The sequence below is a fragment of the Equus caballus genome, chromosome 10 (assembly GCF_041296265.1).
Source record: "Equus caballus isolate H_3958 breed thoroughbred chromosome 10, TB-T2T, whole genome shotgun sequence".
Classification (NCBI taxonomy): Eukaryota; Metazoa; Chordata; class Mammalia; order Perissodactyla; family Equidae; genus Equus; species Equus caballus.
In genome coordinates this window covers 25,787,101-25,804,594 of record NC_091693.1, presented here as the reverse complement: position 1 = coordinate 25,804,594, position 17,494 = coordinate 25,787,101, and the positions used below count along the sequence as shown (strand labels likewise).

Here is a 17,494-nt window from a genome sequence, read left to right as displayed (position 1 = left end):
TGCCCAAAGGGAAGACCCTCAGACCATGTTCTCCATCTATCAAGAGGACAAGTGGCTGGCACAGAGAAAGTGTGGGTCACGTCTAGGTCTGGCTCCTGGAGACAGGCCCACGGACCCTGCCGCTGTCTGCCTGTCCCACAGGAACAGCGCAAGAGGCCCAGCTGTGGGGAAGGGCAGGAAAGGAAAAAAGATACAAGAGGAGGGCTCCCTCATGCCTTGATAAATGAGGACATTCTTTTGAAAATTGTGCCTCTGAGGAAAGTGCAAAGAAACCTATTCAGAAACATGCATTTTCAGCTTCACAGGGAACTCGCCCACCTGTGAAATGAATATTTGGTTCCGGACAGTCAGATTGGTGACATCTCCATTGAGAAGAATTTGCTCAAAGGGTGGAAAGAAGTTTTGGAAATGTGAGATGAAAGGTCTTCCTCCCGCACCTACACCTGGAACTCAAGTAAGGAAGGGAAGGTCCCCTCCCCGAGCTCCGCCAACAGCACTGAGCTCTCCATCTCCATTTACTGAATTACACAGATGACTGCAGCGAATCAGGGATCACACTGACTGCTAAGGATTCTAACTTTACAGAAGAGGTGACTCATTTCTCTTCATAAGAGAGTTCCCGATGTCCCTTGACCTCGTTTAGTTAAAAGCCACTCTGCCTCAGATTTAATCAGCCGAGTGAAATTCAATTTTCAGAAGCATTCAATAATCAATGGCTGGTATTATTAGTAACATTTAAAGATTCCTTCGTTTATTTGTTCCTTCAACAAACATTTATTAAACAACCAGCTAATGCTTAGTAGGCACAGGACGGGCCCCCCAGCAATCCCTCGCCACAGGCCAGCTGGCCCTTTACGCTGTGGAGAGAGGCAAGTGCTGTGTCAGCACTCTGCCCTGCAGCCTACTGTTAGATATTTTCCAGCACGCTGCTGAACACAAACAAGTAAAAAAATCTAAAAAAGCGTTTCATGTGCTGTGACAGCAATCCACACAAAACACAAGAGGGAAGTGCTGGGCTCAGACTGGACTTAGTGCCCAGCCCCGGACCGTCTCTGGCGGTCGATAGAGGGTAAACTCTGGCCAGAGGTTCTTATTTCTCTGATTCTTCCTAGGGGAGATGAGAGGTATGTAGTGGAGGCAGATTGTGGCTTCTCACAAGCATTCCTTCTGTAAGCAGCTCTCCCCTCCCACCTCTTTCATCCTATCAACTCCAGCGCATACTCCAGTCCTCAGATTAACGAACATGTCTACAGGCTGGGCTTCACCGACCACCTAGACCACATTAGACTTCCTCCACTCTGATCCTGGTGGAGTCCTGAATTCCCTGTGGAGGGACAAGAATCCCCCACAGTCCCCTAATAAATAAGAACATAGACGCAAGAAAACCCTAACCTTTCCTTGAGTCTCCACTCGGTTACTGAGTGGCTATAGGAAAGTAATTAAACCTTTTTGAGCCTTAGTTTCCGTGTATGAGAGGAGATATTGCATACACAGTGCTTTGCATCATAAAACAAGCCAGGGCAATATTCTGCCTTGTTTTATGCATTCTGCCACACAAGTGTTCTAGAAATTTCCATTTGATATGAAAGTTCCAAGGAATTTTTTGGCAGAGTACACTGGGAGCATAAGCTGGGGCATTTGCAGTGGGTGGTGCTCCATGAGGTTTCCTAGTTATTATTGTTCTACGCAGTTGGGTTGGAGGCAAATATCTTTGCCTGTCCAAGATGATGGCCATTCCCAGTGCAATATGGTCCCCAATGACCAGTGTGTGGGCATGCACAGGGAGCCTGGGCTGGCTATTACACGGCCTCCATAAATGAACACATGATGAAAAAAGTCAATGGCTGTTGCCCATGTATATATCAACTTTTTACTCTATCCTTGAATGTTAAATATTCATAAAATCCCAAGATAATACCTATCCTTAAACCTTAGAGAAATTTTAGAAAAAAAATCATATTCAAATTTCTGCACTTATCAATTAGCCTGAATGAAAGTTTAAGTTTTTGTGATATAGACATAATTACATAAAGCTGTGGCATTGGTACCATGCCACTGTCATTTGGGCTTATGTTAACTAATGACCCCCATGTGTCTTGACATCAAGGAACTGGCAAATTCCTTTTTTTTTTAAAAAAGATTTTATTTTTCCTTTTTCTCCCAAAGCCCCCTGGTACGTAGTTCTGAATTTTTAGTTGTGGGTCCTTCTAGTTGTGGCATGTGGGATGCCGCCTCAGCATAGCTTGACGAGTGGTGCCATGTCCTTGCCCAGGATCCGAACCAGCAAAACCCTGAGCCACTGAAGCAGAGCATGCGAACTTAACCACTTGGCCATGAGGCTGGCCCCAGTAACTGACCAATTCTTAGAAGGAGAAAACTGGTAAGTTCTTACAAGGAGAAAAATTGTGCAAGTAAATGAGCAGCAGCACCTTGACATTAGAAGGAAGTTAAACATCCTAATTTTGTTCTCCTCTGATTGGGTTATTTCAAAGTTCCTATCCTCTAGATCACTGATTCTATCTTCCATTTGGCCTACTTTGATATAGATGCTCTCTATTACATTTTTCATTTCATTCATTGAATTCTTCAGCTCTAGAATTTCTGTTTGGTTCTTTTTTATTATTTCTATCTCTTTCTTAAATTTCTCATTTGTTCATGTATTTTTTTCCTGATTTTATTGAATTGTCTTTCTTGTAGCACATTGAGTTTCTTCAGAATAGCTATTTTGAATTCTTTGTCAGCTAGATCACTAAATTCCATGCCTTTGAGCTTGGTTTTTGGAGGATCATTGTTATCTTTTGGTGATGACATGTTTCCTTGATTCTTCATGTTCCCTGTTGTCTTGCATTGCTGCTTTCGCATTTGAAGGAGCAGATACCGCCTCAAATCTTGGTTAGTTGCTTTCAGGTGGGAGATGCTGTTTAAAGGTCCTGTTATATCTGGGGTTTCCTTTGAACTTATATGGATACACCCTGCTCCCCACTTTCTGCTCCCCACTTTCTGCTCCCTCTTGTGGTAGAATTCTTGAGCTTTTACGTCTTCCCTGGTTTGTACAACTTACCAGGCTGACTGCTGGAAACATCTCTTGTTTTCCAGAAGGTGGCACTATAGCTCCAGTTTATGGTTTCTCCTTTGCCCACACACACACAAAAATGATAATTATGTGACACGATAGAAGGATTAGGTAACACTGTGGTGCTAATCATATTGCAGTTTATAAATGTATCAAATCAACACATTGTACACCTTAAACTTATACAATGTTATATATAAATTATGCCTCAATAAAAAAATAAAAATAAAAATACATGTAATAAAAAAATCATGCACTTTTTGAAAGGATGCAATAAGGATGCATCCCTTCTGAGATATTCCTGCCAAGCATTCATAATGTGAATCAAGAGGAAACATCAGACAAACTCAAAATGAGACACTCCACAAAATAAATTGCCTGTAATCTTCCAAAGTGTCAAGACGAAAAAAGTCAAATAAAGAAAAAGAACCTTTTCCGGTCTGAAGGAGTCTGAAGAGACAGGACAGGTAAATAGCAACATGTAATTCTGACCTGTCTACTTTCACTACTAAGGACTTTATTGAAATAATTGGTGAAATTTGATTAGGGAGTGAGGATTAGATCGTAGTAAGTATCAATGTGAATTTCCTGGATTTCGTGATTGTATTGTGGATATGTAAGCTAAAATCCTTGTTTTTAGGGAATATACACTAAAGTAACCAGGGGGTTAGGGTTCCGGGTTAGAAGATAACTCTCAAATGTTTTGTGAAAATAAAAGCCAATTTTGCTGTACTTTGAATTTTTTGTAAATTTGAGATAGTTTCAAAATAAAAATTGTATACAAAAATGGAAAAATTAAAATTGAAAACTCAATGTATTGGTTTGAAACAGAGAAACAGTTGTGAGAGAAATGCTGTACCAGAATGACAGAACAATAGACATTTATATTGTGCTGAAGATGATGTGAGAACCTGCAGGCAGGAGCGCTTAACCATGTGGCAGTAGGAGTGAAATGGATCAAAGCACTTTGGAAAGTTTTTTGCACCATATCTTAAAAACACTGGTAATGCATCACTCCCCAACCTCCAGAAGTTGTATTCACCTGTCTGTGTCCCACCTGGAAAAGTTCTCTTGCTCATGTGCACTGAGACACATCCCAATATGTAAATAGCAGGATTTTTGTAATATCATGCAGCAAAGACAGGAGAATTAATAATTGTGAAACAGCTATACAACAGAATAATAATCAACAATATCTGTAGTTCGGACTAAGAAACAATAGTGAACATGAATAAACTAAAGTTATGGGCAAAAACATGCATGAATGGCATAAACAAAATATTAACAAAAAAAAACCACACAGAGAACGATTCCATTTGCACACATTTTGAAAACGTATGATAAAACCCTAAGGAAAGCAAAGGGATGAAAAACAAAAAATTCAGATCTTTGGTCACTTTGTGTAGAAAGGGGAAAATGCATTTCTAGAGTGTCTTTGAGGAGTGTCCCTGCGTGGGAGCCCCTCTGGGTTTTATCCCTAAAATCACCCTCATCATTACCAATTATAGCCAAATTAAGACTATCTGGTTTGAAAAATAAGTCTAGTTTCAATAAATTTGGCCCAATTATTTACATAAGTACAGCAAGAATAGTAGTTGATCCTATAGGCTCTTTTAAATCTGCTTTGCTGGAACTTTTCATAAGGAATCTCAGATTGAATTTTAAAGGCCTCTCAAGACCGGGAAAACCAAGCCACGGACTTGTCATCAGACTTTGCTGGCAGTACCTATAGATTTGGGTGGGTTCCTCTCTTCTCTTGAGGTTCCCCAAAATATTCTGAGGTTTCTTGCACCTGCCAGGGAAGTGGCCTTCTTTATTCACCCGGTAAGGTTGCTAATCCTCACAGTGCACATAGGGAGTTGTGCCTCCTATATGGCAGCAGAGGGAGCTGAGGCTCAAAGAGAAGGCGACAGGGCAAAGCATCTTTGGGCTGCTGGAAGGACCCGATGAGATGATGTCAAGTGGTTGGCAGAATTTCTGCAGCCTAGTGTGTGCTCAGCTAATGGCATTTAGTTGTTTTTATGATCACGGTTGCTTGGTTATTATTATTAGATGTCTTTGACCAGCAAATTAGATGCATTTTGACCTGCCAACTGGTCCCAGCAGTCAGGCTATCTCTCCAGCACAGTGATGGACCCTGACTTTGAGCTGGTCGTGGCCCCCATGAGCCAAAGCTTCTCAGCCTCCCTTGCAGCTGTGTTCTGGGCCATGGGACGTGGACAGAAGTGTGTACCCCCTCCATCCACCTTCACCCAATCTCTCTCTTCCTTAAATGTCACTGCACTTCCCAGAAATGGTCCCTAGGGTAACCCTGCCCCACCTCCCTCCCCCAGCCTGGGTGCAGGAAGAACTTACTTTCTCATGGTCCCTTAGGATCTTGTACTTTTGGTCATCACAGCACTTTTCACACTCTTCTGGGTGCCCATTCACTTGTCTGCGGACCCCTGCCAACACCACCCCATCCTGGAGGGCTGCATGGTGCAGCCGACACCCTCACCCCGGGGGGGCACTCTGTGTCTGAGGAAGAAGTGAGGAGGTTCTTCCTGGACTATAATGCCTGGCTCTCCACCTGGGCTGCACCTGGGAGCTTCTTTCTTCTCCCCCCACCACCCCTGCAGCTTTATTGAGATATTGTTACCACATAAATGGGTTCTCCTACCTGATGTGCATTTTAAAAAGCCAATTATTACAGAATCAGCTTTTGGAAAAAGAAAACAGCTTTATTGCTAGATCCATCTGCAAGGAGACAGGAGGCATATGCTCTCAGATCTGTCTCCTGATCCAGGGCTTGGGGCAAAATCTTTGAGAGCAGAGGCAGGGCGGTCTGAAGTGTGGAGAGAGATGATCTGAGGTAAGAAGTGAGGTAATTGCTGATCTGAGCAAGTGTGATCAAGCTCCATGGCTCTCCATGGGACACATGTTCACAAAATGGTGGTGTTAGCATGATCTGAGGATGGAGTTTTCAGCCCCCTGACATCAAAAGGGTCACTTATCAGGCATTCGCACAGGCCCAGTTGAAGGGTTAGTGATCTCAACTGGCCTGAACTGAACAAGGGGTCTCAGTTTCTGAAAAACCCACTCTTAATTAGTCTGATAAGATGGAATCAGTTGAACTGGTCCTAGAGGGCCCGTGGTTACAATGATTGACAGATAACATTGTGTAACTTTAAGGTGTACAGCGTGTTGACTTGATACATTTGTATTATAAAATGCTTGCCACCACAGCACTAGTTAACACCTCCATCCTGTCACATCACTACCATTTCTTTAAAAGATCGGTGCAGCACCACCTGGGGCCGGCTGAAGCCCAGCCTCAGGGATGGACCCCCTGCCCCTCTAGATGATTCCAAGGTGCAAGAGGTTAAGTAGATGCCGTAATGTTGCCGCGAAGCTTTGCAACTGCAAAGGACCAGACGGTGCCATACTTTGGTGGCTATTCCAATTCTTATGAGCCTTCAAGAACCGAAAAAGAATCTTGTGACTTTCTCGAATCTGTAGGATCCTAGTGCTCCTTTCCTGACCGTGCCTGTGGGCAGAAGCTTCCTCCCCCCAATAAAGAACACCCATATCAGCCAAGTTTCCTAATCATTCTAATTTTGTCTCTTCTCCATCCCATTTTCAAACTTGAGTGCCTCAGAATCAACTGGAGGCCCAGGAAACACAGTTGCTGCCCCACCCCTGGAGTCTCTGGCTCCATAGTCTGGAGTGGGACCCTGGGAATTTGCATTTCTAACAAGCTCCCAGAAGGTGCAAATGTCGTTGGTTGGGAGACCACAGTTTGAGAACCACCAGCCAGAGGGTTTTTAGATTTTAATTTGCATGAAGTAGTAATGAGCTATTACTCAGGCTGGTCCTTAGCCACTGAGGTAGATGCATCTACACCTCCCCCAGCCCTGTAGGGTGGATACAGACACGCTGGCGGGGAAAGGCATTGGGGACACAGGGAAGAGGGGCCATGTGTCACCATCAAACCTTCCAAAGGCTCGAAGGATCCCTCTGCTCAGGTGCAGGGACTATTCTGGTCTTGCTTAGAGTCAAAAAGGAAGACGGCATCTTTCCTGGGGGCAGGGGGAACTCAGCAATCCAGAAAGGGGTTACATGTTCTGACTCTGACACCAATTATATGTTTTTCTCACACACCACCAAGCAATTCCGCGGAACCAGCTGGGTGTCCTACAATTCAACTCACTTCTGACACTATCTATGCATCTGGAGACAGCATCAGATGCCACACATGAAGGGCTCAGTCCTCTTCAGAGCTCCTACCTCTTCAGAGCCCAGTCCAAAGTCCAGGATGTCACCTGTGCTTCTGACTGACCGGCTGTAAATCAGAGGTTCCCATGACCCCCTCCTCAGGTTCAGTTAATTTGCTAGAGCAGCTCACAGAACTCAGAGAAACATTTTACTTACTAGGTGACTGGTTTATTATATAAGAATATAAGTGAGGAACAGCCAGGTGGGAGAGACGCATAGGAGGAGGTATGAGGGAAGGGGTATGGGACTTCCATGCTCTCTGAATGCCCTATTCTCCCCAAAGCTCCACGTGTTCACCAACCTGGAAGCTCTCTGAACTCCATCCTTTGGGGGTTTTCTGGAAGCTTCATGACGTAGGCAGGACTGATTAAATCATTGGCCTTTGGCGACTGATTCATCCTGAAAGGTCTGACCTTCCAATCAGCTGGTTGGTTCCCATGGCAACTAGTCCATCCTCAGGTGCTTTCCAAAAGTCACCTTATTAACATATAAAAGGCCTTTATCCTTTTCATCACTAACGAAATGGGAGCTCTGTGTCAGGAATGGGGACAAAGACCAAATATATATTTCTTATTATACGTCACACCTGTATATGCCACGTAATCACCACAGCGTGGGAGGCAGGAAGATGGCGAGGCTAACAGCGAAGGTTTTGACAGTAAGTGGATGCACTGGGCTGTCTACTTGCTCAGTGGCCCCTCTGCCCAAGCGAGGGAGCTGCTCCGGGCCCAGCGTTCTCAGGGTGAACTGGGGAGTACAGAGAGGAGCCACATTCAGGGGGTTGTGGCGAAGGTTTAAACAGTAACGTAATCATTTTACAGGTTTTGGCACAAAACAAGGATTCAGTACATGGTAGCTATTATGAGCTGATACGAATTCTATTAAACAGATAGTATGTATCATTTTTGAAAGAAATTATATGCTAGCCCCTTCACATTTACTCTGAAAAGGAAAACAATCGCCAACAATCATTGAACACCTGTGCAGGGCCCTGACTTAAGACCTGTGTGCGCTTCCCATTGACTGTAACAAGCCTGGGAGGGGATCAGATCCGCCACTGAAACCCGAGGAATTGAAACTCTTGCCTTGGCTCCGGCTCTGTAGCTAGGTGGCGCCAGAGCCAAGATCCAGACCCAGGTCAAGATGCAGCAAGCAAACCTGTAACCAGGATGCATTATCAGGGGGCAGGAGCTCCCACCTGAGCTGGCTGTGGGGGGAGGGAGGTGAGGTCCCGGTCTCAGTAGTTTGCTTGGTGCCTGGTAAACGCTCTGATCCGTGGCAGCTTGCGTTAGCATTCACAAAGCAGAGACCTGGTCTAGATCAGTGGTCCTGTTAGCCCAAGGGGGGATCCTCTGCTCACCACAAGACATGCCAATAGTCAGAAGGCAAGGTGGGAGGAGAGAAAGGGTTTTTATTACAGCTTGCTAGCAAGAGGGAAGATGGCGGACTCATGTCTGAAAGAACCATCTCCCAGAACAAAGACTACAGGCCAGTTATATACGGGGCTGGCGTCCAGGTGGGCAAGGCGGCTGGTCTCTGGGTTGGGTAGACATCTGGTCCTAGGTCCTGATAGTCCTTTGTTTTACTGGATATGCATCACGGAATGGAGTAATGCCCTATGCCCTGATCTTTCAGTTGTCATTGATGATGGCTGTGAGCGTAGGTTCTCTGCCTGGGGGTCATCACATTCCTAGAGAACTCAAAAGACTACAGATATCACCATAAAGCAGCTGGGAGGGGCCACACAAGCTACAGAGCATGTCTGGGCTAGTTAATCAGAGGTCATTCAAAGTTACAATATGGTTTCTTTTCTACGGTATGGTTTCCCTTATGTCAATCTCGTGTTGAGCTGGTATCAGTCCCACTTGGTTTTTTGTTTTGTTTTCGTTTTTTCTTTTTAGGAAGACTGGCCCTGAGCTAACATCCGTGCCCATCTTCCTCTACTTTATATGTGGGCTTGACCAGCAGTGTGTAGGTCCGCACCCAGGATAGGAAAGGGGTGGGGGGGAGCAGCCAGCCAGCTCAGTCAACACCTTCCCCACAGCAACCGCAGCTGGAGGGCCGCAGTTTGACCACTAATTCCAGACCAAACCTAATGTGAAAAAAAGAAAGGAAGTAAAATCATAATAGCATTAGAGGGAATTCAATTACGTTGGGCCAGACTTCATAGGTTGAGGGTACAAGATCGCCCCCACTTTAGACATCAGCCACAAGCTCCAGGGCTCCTGGGCCACTTCTGCACAGACCACCTACACATTCGAAGGTTTCCTACCCACCTCAGGTTCGGTAACTCGTTAGAATGACACAGAACTCAGGAAAGCTCTGTACTTACGGCTATAGTTTTATTATAAAGGATACAAACCAGGGCCAGCCGCAGGGAGGTGTGCGAGATCCCAGATGCAAAGCTCCCCATGTCCTCAGGATGTGGCCAGTTGATGTGTATCACCAACCAGGGGGCTCACCAAGCCTCGGGGGTGCGGGGTTTTTACTGGGGTTTCATCAAGTAGGCATGATGAGTGGATGACTGGCCGCCTCATTTAACTCAATCTCCAGCCCCCACTCCTCCTCACAAAGCCCAAACCGCCAATCACAGGGGTGGTCTTTCCGGCATGACCAGCCCCCATCCTGAAACTATCCAGGGGCCCACCACCATGAGTCACCTCGTTATCTTAAGCTCACGCAGGGTCCAAGGGGCCCACCATGGAATAACAAATTCCAAAGGTGTGAGGTTCCCTCCCAGGGACCAGGGAACACAGGCCAACCACTTCTTACTATCCAGCAGCCTGCAAGGCCAAAACATAGTTACCGATCATGATCATAGATGACCGATCATGAAGTCTGAGAACATGAAGAGTACACATTCTCCTGATTCTTTCTCAGGAAAGTGGAATAACAGCCACTGACACCTAACACACCTCCACTGGGCTGGGCAGACACTGTGCCTCCTGGCGGAGGCAGGGACCACCCCCCATCAATTCCCCATACACTGTCTTAGGGGAACTGTGGCTGCGACTTCAATTTGCCACTGACCCTTGGGCCCAGCAGGGGGAAGAACCCTGGGGGGCCAGCAGCCTTGGCTGAGCCATTTTACTGGTGATTACTCATCTGAGAGTAAGGGATGAGACCAAGCCCCACGGGGTTGCCAGAAGAATGAAATGAGAGCATGTCCACCGGGGGTCTGACAAACGCTCAAGGAGCATCATCTTGATTACTAATTGCCTGGTGTTTAAGAGACGAGCCCCTTGGGCCCAGCTGCCAGGGTGGTACCTAGTTCCACGGTCTTGCACCAGAGGCCTCCCCTCCAGAGCCTGGGTTTTCCCACCTGTAACAGGGAGGTGACAACAGTACCAGCTCCGGGGTGGTGCAAGGAGTCAACACATTCTGTGAAGCACTCAGGACAGGGCCTGGCACACTCGGCCCTTTGCGCAGACTAGAAATAGAAAGCTCCTCACCCACGTTTATGGAGAAGCGGAAAAGGACCCCAGGCCCTGGTCTCCCGGCCTCCACAGAGGAAGGTTCTGAATCAGCACCCTCACCTCCTTGACCCTCCCACTCATAGCAGCTGACCGCACGGGGAGGGGCAGCCAAGGGGCCAGATGACCAATCACCCCTACACTCCAAGGTTCAACTCCAAACTAAGAGGCGTAGAAACTCCCAGACGACAAAATAAGGCTTTCCAATATATTTTTCAAATGGCACATTGAGGGCTCTAAAGAAGGCTCTGCTGTTGATTCTCTGCCCCAAATTCCGCCCCCTGTGTCTCCGAGGTAATGAGCTAAGCCGTGCCAACGCCTGGCCCGCACCTGGGACGCGGGTTGGCAGGTTTCCGCCAGTTTGGGACACAGGTTAGGGGGTGTGCAGCCCTAGAAGCTGGGCGAGGGCTGAGCCGCTCTAAGGGCCCTCCGCACTCCCCGTAGGCGTGGGGCCGCAGCAGGCAGGGGTCCCCCACCACGGTGCCGCCAGCGTCTACGCGCTTGCCGGGCGCCTGCCCTCCCCGGCGGGTGCCCTCACCGGCCGCGCCCGGGCGCACGCGTGCGTCCCGCGGTGGCGCGCCAGGTGCGCACACTTGCCAAAGGCCTTCCCGCACCGGTCGCACTCGAAGGGCCTCTCGCCCGAGTGCACGCGCAGGTGCTGCGCCAGGTAGGCGCGCTGGGTGAAGGCCTTGCCGCACACAGGGCATCCGAAGGGCCGTTCGCCCGTGTGGATCCTCCGGTGCTGCAGCAGGGCGGCGGACGAGCGGAAGGCTCTGCCGCAGTCCCCGCAGGCGTGCGGCTTCTGCGTCACGTGCACCTTCTGGTGGCGCGCGAGGTGCGCGCTCTGGCTGAAGGCCCGGCCACAGCGGACGCACGCGTATGGCCTCTCGCCCGTGTGCACGCGCCGGTGCTCTACCAGAGCCGAGCGGCGGGTGAAGGCCTTCCCGCAGGTGAGGCAGTCGTAGGGCCGCTCCCCGGTGTGCGTGCGCTTGTGCAGGATGAGCGAGGAGCTCTGCGAGAAGGCGCGGCCGCAGTCCCGGCACGCGTAGGGCCGCTCGCCCGTGTGCACGCGCCGGTGCAGGAGCAGCGCCGAGCTGTGGCTGAAGGCCTTGCCGCACTGCGCGCAGGGGAACGGCCGCTCGCCGGTGTGCGTCCTCTGGTGCACCGCCAGGGCCGAGGGGTAACTGAAGCCTTTCCCACACTCGCTGCACTTGAACGGCTTCTTGCCCGCGTAGATCCTCTGGTGGTCGAGCAGGTCCGAGCGCTGCTCAAAGCTCTTCCCGCAGATGGCGCACTGGTGATGACTCTCTGCCGAAGGAGCTTTCCGAGGCTTGCCGACAGGCCGGCTGGCAGTCTTCTCAAATCCATAACATGGGTGGCCTTCGTCCTCCACGATGGTCAGTTCCCCCAAGAGCGGCTCCTGGTCGTAGGGTGGGTCCTGCCTCCGGGCCTCTAGGGGCTCGGGACACTGAGGGACCTCCATCGCGTCCTCATGGGTTTACTCTCCAGAAACGTCCCTGTTCTGGTGCCTCCGCTAAGTTGCTCCAGCTGAAAGAATTTGAAAATGCACGTGTCATCCATGGGGTTCCCACAAAGGAAAAAAAGAATTCTGTTCTTGGGTGAGCACCCCTCACCGCCTGCACAGCTTAGGACGGGTGATGCACACAAACGGCCCTGGCTCCAAACAGTTTATCCCAGCTCCACCTCCTAACAGCTGAGGGACCGTCTACAACACGTGGACTCGAATTCCTGCCTCCAGGTGGTGGTGTGGCTTAATGGATGCAGACAGCTCTGGTCCCTTCATCCCCTTATAAGGGCACCAATCCCATCGTGGGGGCCCCACCCCCATGACCTCATCCAAACCCAATTACCTCCCAAAGGCCCCACCTCCAGATACCATCACATTGGCCATTAGGGACGCAACATATGGATTTGGGGGAGGGGCGGGGCCCACAAACATTCAGCCCACCACAGAATGCCAGCAGCTTCTACACCCTGGTAGAGGCCAGGCAGCCGAGTCATCCCTAGCTGTTAGTTTAGGTGAAAGGTTGACTATTAGTTTAAATGAAGGGGTTAGTGACCGAATGAAGGAAGCCAAAGGGGGAACAAGCACACACCTCTTTAGGATTCAGGAATGAAAAAAGTGATGAATGTTAGAGCACAACAGACCTTTACAGATCATCCAGCTGGTGTTTCTCAATGCTACTACATGTTAGAATCTTCTGAGGAGTTTTAAAAACACAATGCACTGGGCTACAACCAAGAAAACTTGAAACAATCTCCGGAGGCAGGGCTGGGCACAGTATTCTTTTTTTTACAGTTCCCAAGTGGTTCTGATGTCCAACCTAGAGTGAGAACCGCTGAATGTTCAAAAATTATTTTTAAAATGAACCTTCATTGTACTGGCCCAAATGGAAAGCCAGTATCACTTGCCATAAAGAGAAGATTGGATTCTAACAGTAAATACAATGAAACCAAATACAATCTGATACAAAAGAGATGGGTAAGCGTTAGAGCTGTGAGGATATGCTTACTCTCTCAGTAATGAGAAAGTCAGGGAACAGAAAAAATAACAACTTCCTGACCACGGGCTTCAATGATGCCATCGCCTTATGCCTCCACGGGTCATGAGGGGCAGTGACCTAGTTACAGTCCTATTTCAGAGGGGAGGCGAGAGGGAAACATGACTGGCCCAGTTTTGCTACACAACTGGAAAAACAAACACGGATGAACAATGGGTGAAGGCCTATCTGAGACTAAGAGGAAAAAGATACTGCGACACCACAAAGGGAGGTCTGCATGGGTACCAGATTTACTGACTGCAATTTTAGCACGGAAAGCGACCTCCAAGTTCAATTGTACATCCCTTGGTTATTTTACAGATGGTGCAAGGTCAGACCACACAGCTTGCCCAAGGTCACCAAGCAAAGTCAGGGGTAGTGCCTGGACCAGAAGCTAGAATTAGAAGTCCATCCCCATGATTTTCCACTGGAGGAAACTCAGGGCTCCTCAAAGAGCCGTGGACCAGGTCACGCAGCAGTGAACACGACAAGGGCAGATTTCTGAAATTCCGGTGTCTTACCACCAAACCCTGTAGCATCTCTCGGGGAGAACAAAGTCATTGGTTGTGTGCCCAGAAGAAAGCTTAGTACTCACGAAACCCAATACGTCCAATTTGCAGATCAACACACTGAGACCCCAGAGGAGGGAGGGACCTGTTCAGATGCCAAACAAAAGACAACCTGATGACAAGCAGAGACGGTCATTGTGTCCAGGACACTGTCCTAAGGCTCTTTAATCTTCACAACATTACGAGTCAAGTTCTATCATCATCCTCATTTTAGATGGGGAAACTGAGGCACAGAGCCCATGTACCTTGCCTGGGATCTTAGAGCTAGTAAGGGGCAGAGAAGGAACTCCAAAGATCATTTCACAAAAAGGGAAACCGAGGCCCAGAGAGGATGAAAAGGTATCGGCCCACCCTTCCCGGGGTGGGGGATTCAGGGTGGGCGGCCCGGAGGAGGTGGCGCGGCTCAGAATCCATGACTCCAAATTTGCTCGCTCTCCCCGCGAGTGGCAGCTATGACGTCACATGCGAGCGAGGAGGAACTGTTACCGTGGAGACAGGGAATCCCATTCCGAAACCCGGGCAGGGGAGCCGAGGGTCGCACTCACCTCCAGGGGCACTTCGGAGCCTGCGCCTCTGGTTTGGGTAGGGAGGCCCTGAGCATGCGCAGACTCCACCTCCCCGCAGCGCGACCAGCGACACCGCCCAATTGCTGGAGCCTTGAGGACCCCCCAGCCTCCCCGACCGAAAACGCGCGGGGCCAACGCAATGCGCATGTGCACCCCTGACCCGTCCTTTAGGGCTGACGTAGTGGCCTCTCCGCCAATTAGAAGCCTTCTTCCAGCCTTGCCCCTCCTCATTCGTTAGGCTTCCGGCGTCTCGCTGTCTCCAAGGCAACCCTCCGCCAGAGGGCCTGGGAAAGAGCAGCCCAGAGGTTTCTGGGTATTGTAGTCTCAAAGGGGCAGAGAAACAGGAGGCGCACATTTTGGTAAAAAGGAGATTGTGATACAAATACCTACGTTCAGGCATGACTTTATGGATAGAAAGCGCCTGTAAGTGCTTTCGCCAACTGTTGTTTACTGGCGAAGTGGAAAGAAAGGAGGGGGTGGCCGCGGAGGCTTCTGGGAGTTGTAGTTCAGCACGCTGGGGACGGGCTGGGAGCTGGCGACCCCACCCTGGATACGGAAGTGGCCGCCGAGCGACAGGGCCGCTGATGACAGTGAGAAATGTCCGCGACCCAGGCGTTCCTGCTTTCTTTCCCTGGCTCCGCTTGTCAGGTCCTGCCACGGTGGCCGGCCCGTTTGCGAGCCTTGGAGTCGGTTATGGGGGCTCGACCGTCACTTGTGGACTTTTCTGAGCGCGTTGCGATCACCATGGTAACACCGCTCGCTCTCCGCCCCTTGCGTGGTGATGTCACGCGCCGAGCCCCGAGAGGAAGCAGTGGGCGCATGCGCCTGGGCAAGGCGGCTGTCGGGTGGGTCGTGGGACGGGAGGGGCTCTTGCCAACCCTGTACGTGGGGTTGGGGAAACCTTACCTGAATAATGATATATGTGCGAGCACCTGGTAGTGTGCCTGGGCGTCTGCTTTCTAGTAGGTGCTCAGAGACTTCTCTGGAATTCACTCACTCTTTTAAAAAAAGTTTTTTGCTCCCAATTTGGTGGGAAACTTGGACTTTCCATTTCACGCGTGTCTCCAATCAAAAGAAGTGACTAGTAGCTCTGGGGAGCACCCCCGCCTCCCCCTGCCTGCTCTGGGCCGTGATGACATGCTCGTGCTGTGCACTTATTCTTTCAACAGGTCATTATTAAATGCCCAGTAAATGCCGGTTGCCAAGGAGACAGCAGTAAACAAGCAGGGGAACAGCCTCGGACGTTGTGTTGGGAGCTCGGGTAGGAAGAAAGTGAACCCTGTTTCTCATCCTCAGCGTTATTGACATTTGGGTCTGATCTTCCCTTGGGGTGAGAGCCGACCTGCGCACTGTAAGATGATGAGCAGCATCCCTGGTCTCCACCCGCTAGATGCCAGGAGCAACACCCCGACCCCGCCCACCAGTCTGACGGCCCAAAGTGTCTCCAGACACTGACAAGCGTCCCCTAGGAGGGTAAAGTCAGCCCCCTTGAGAGCCACTGCTCTTCAAGGGGTTTTCCTAAGCACCCATCCTACTTTCAAATAACTTGGGCACCTGGTAAACTCTCGCCAGCTCCTTAAATTGTGACATCTGTGTATTTCAGGGATGCTGAGTGGATCTTAAAGGTTCTCATCACACACACAAAAAAGTAACTATGTGAGATGACAGATGTTAACTAAACTTATTGTGGTGATCATTTCGCAATATATACTTGTATCAAATCATTATCTTGTACACTTTAATATAATGTTGTATGTCAATTATATCATAATAAAACTGCAGGAGGGAATCTGATATCAATTGCTGTGATGAGCTGACAGGTTAACAAAACTCAATTTTAAAGATTTTCTTTTTACTTTTCCTTTTTCTCCCAAAGCCCGCTGGGTCATAGTTGTGTATTTTTAGCTGTGGGTCCTTCTAGTTGTCACATGTGGGACGCCACCCCAGCATGGCCTGATGAGCAGTGCCATGTCCATGCCCAGGACTTGAACGGCAAAACCCCAGGCCGCCAAAGCAGAGCGTGCAAACTCAACGACTTAGCCACGCGGCAGCCCCAAAACTCAATTTTAAATAAGATTTAAGAGAGCCTCCTTCACCACCACCACACCCTCAAAGGGAAGGGGTGATCGGAAAGGCCCTTAAAGGTATACAGGGAAAGTTACAAAAACCACCTTGAATAACGTCAATTACCTGGGCTGCTTCTGGTTAGCATATAGAACCTCTTCCTTATAATACCTAGTTTAAAATTAATTTTAAAAATTAGTTACTGCTGCGGCCAGCCCTGTGTTGCAGCAGTGAAGTTCACACATTCCGCTTCCGCAGCTCGGGGTTTGCCAGTTCGGATCCCAGGTGTGGACCTGTGCACCACTTGTCAAGCCATGCTGTAGCAGGCGTCCCACATAAAGTAGAGAAAGATGGGCATGGATGTTAGCTCAAGGGCCAGTCTTCCTCAGCAAAAAGAGGAGGATTGGAGGCAGATGATAGCTCAAGGCTAATCTTCCTCAAAAAAAAAAAAAATTAGTTACTGCTGGGTTTCACTAGGATAAAGGGCACAGTACCATTATTTTTGCCTGATGTATCTAAAGGAATTGGCATTCCCTTCCATCTGTCTGTCAGAATCATCACCAGTGGTTTCCATAGTTTTTAGCAGTTTCTTCTTATTTATTAAAGGAGCAGCCCCATTTGTACTCAAATTGCTGAAGAAAAGACAACAGCTTCCTATGAGCTCAGAGGCACCTGTGCCAACACAGCCATGTCCACACCCCCTTGAATGAAGGAGTTAGGTTGACTTGGGAAGTCACACGGAGCTTGGTTTTAGAGGAGTTTTTCATGACCGCTTAATTGGAACTCAAGCACGTGAAATTACCCTCTGAGGAGTACAGGAAAGTCTTTATTTCCTTATCCATTAAGCTACCACTCTTCCTTTAAATGGATTTTGAGGGGGCTGGGAGAAAGACAGTCTCATTTGCCAAGAACAGATACAACCACGTTTCCTCCA

The 17,494-nt window shown here is 49.0% G+C and overlaps 1 protein-coding gene across 12 annotated transcripts; it reads right to left on the bottom strand.

Moving 5' to 3' along the window:
* Positions 1-7,473: 7,473 nt before the first annotated feature.
* LOC102148356 (zinc finger protein 34) lies at positions 7,474-15,857 on the bottom strand. Of its 12 annotated transcripts, none has more exons than XM_023651505.2 (4): positions 14,476-14,637; positions 13,883-14,015; positions 12,970-13,145; positions 10,995-12,348 (listed from the first exon to the last, which is right to left on the bottom strand). In XM_023651505.2, exon 4 carries the CDS (start codon positions 12,281-12,283, stop codon positions 11,294-11,296), a length of 990 nt encoding a protein of 329 aa, XP_023507273.1. In that variant the 5' UTR covers positions 12,284-12,348; positions 12,970-13,145; positions 13,883-14,015; positions 14,476-14,637; the 3' UTR covers positions 10,995-11,293. The 12 variants fall into 12 exon arrangements, with proteins under 12 accessions (XP_005596621.2, XP_023507273.1, XP_023507274.1 ...); XM_023651506.2 differs by having other exon boundaries at positions 12,918-13,145; positions 14,476-14,629; XM_070224964.1 differs by having other exon boundaries at positions 13,957-14,015; positions 14,476-14,619.
* Between the last annotated feature and the right edge of the window lie 1,637 nt (positions 15,858-17,494).

Excerpts from the sequence above, each read along its gene's own strand:
- LOC102148356 (XM_005596566.4), bottom strand. The coding sequence starts at position 12,283 with ATGGAGGTCCCTCAGTGTCCCGAGCCCCTAGAGGCCCGGAGGCAGGAC.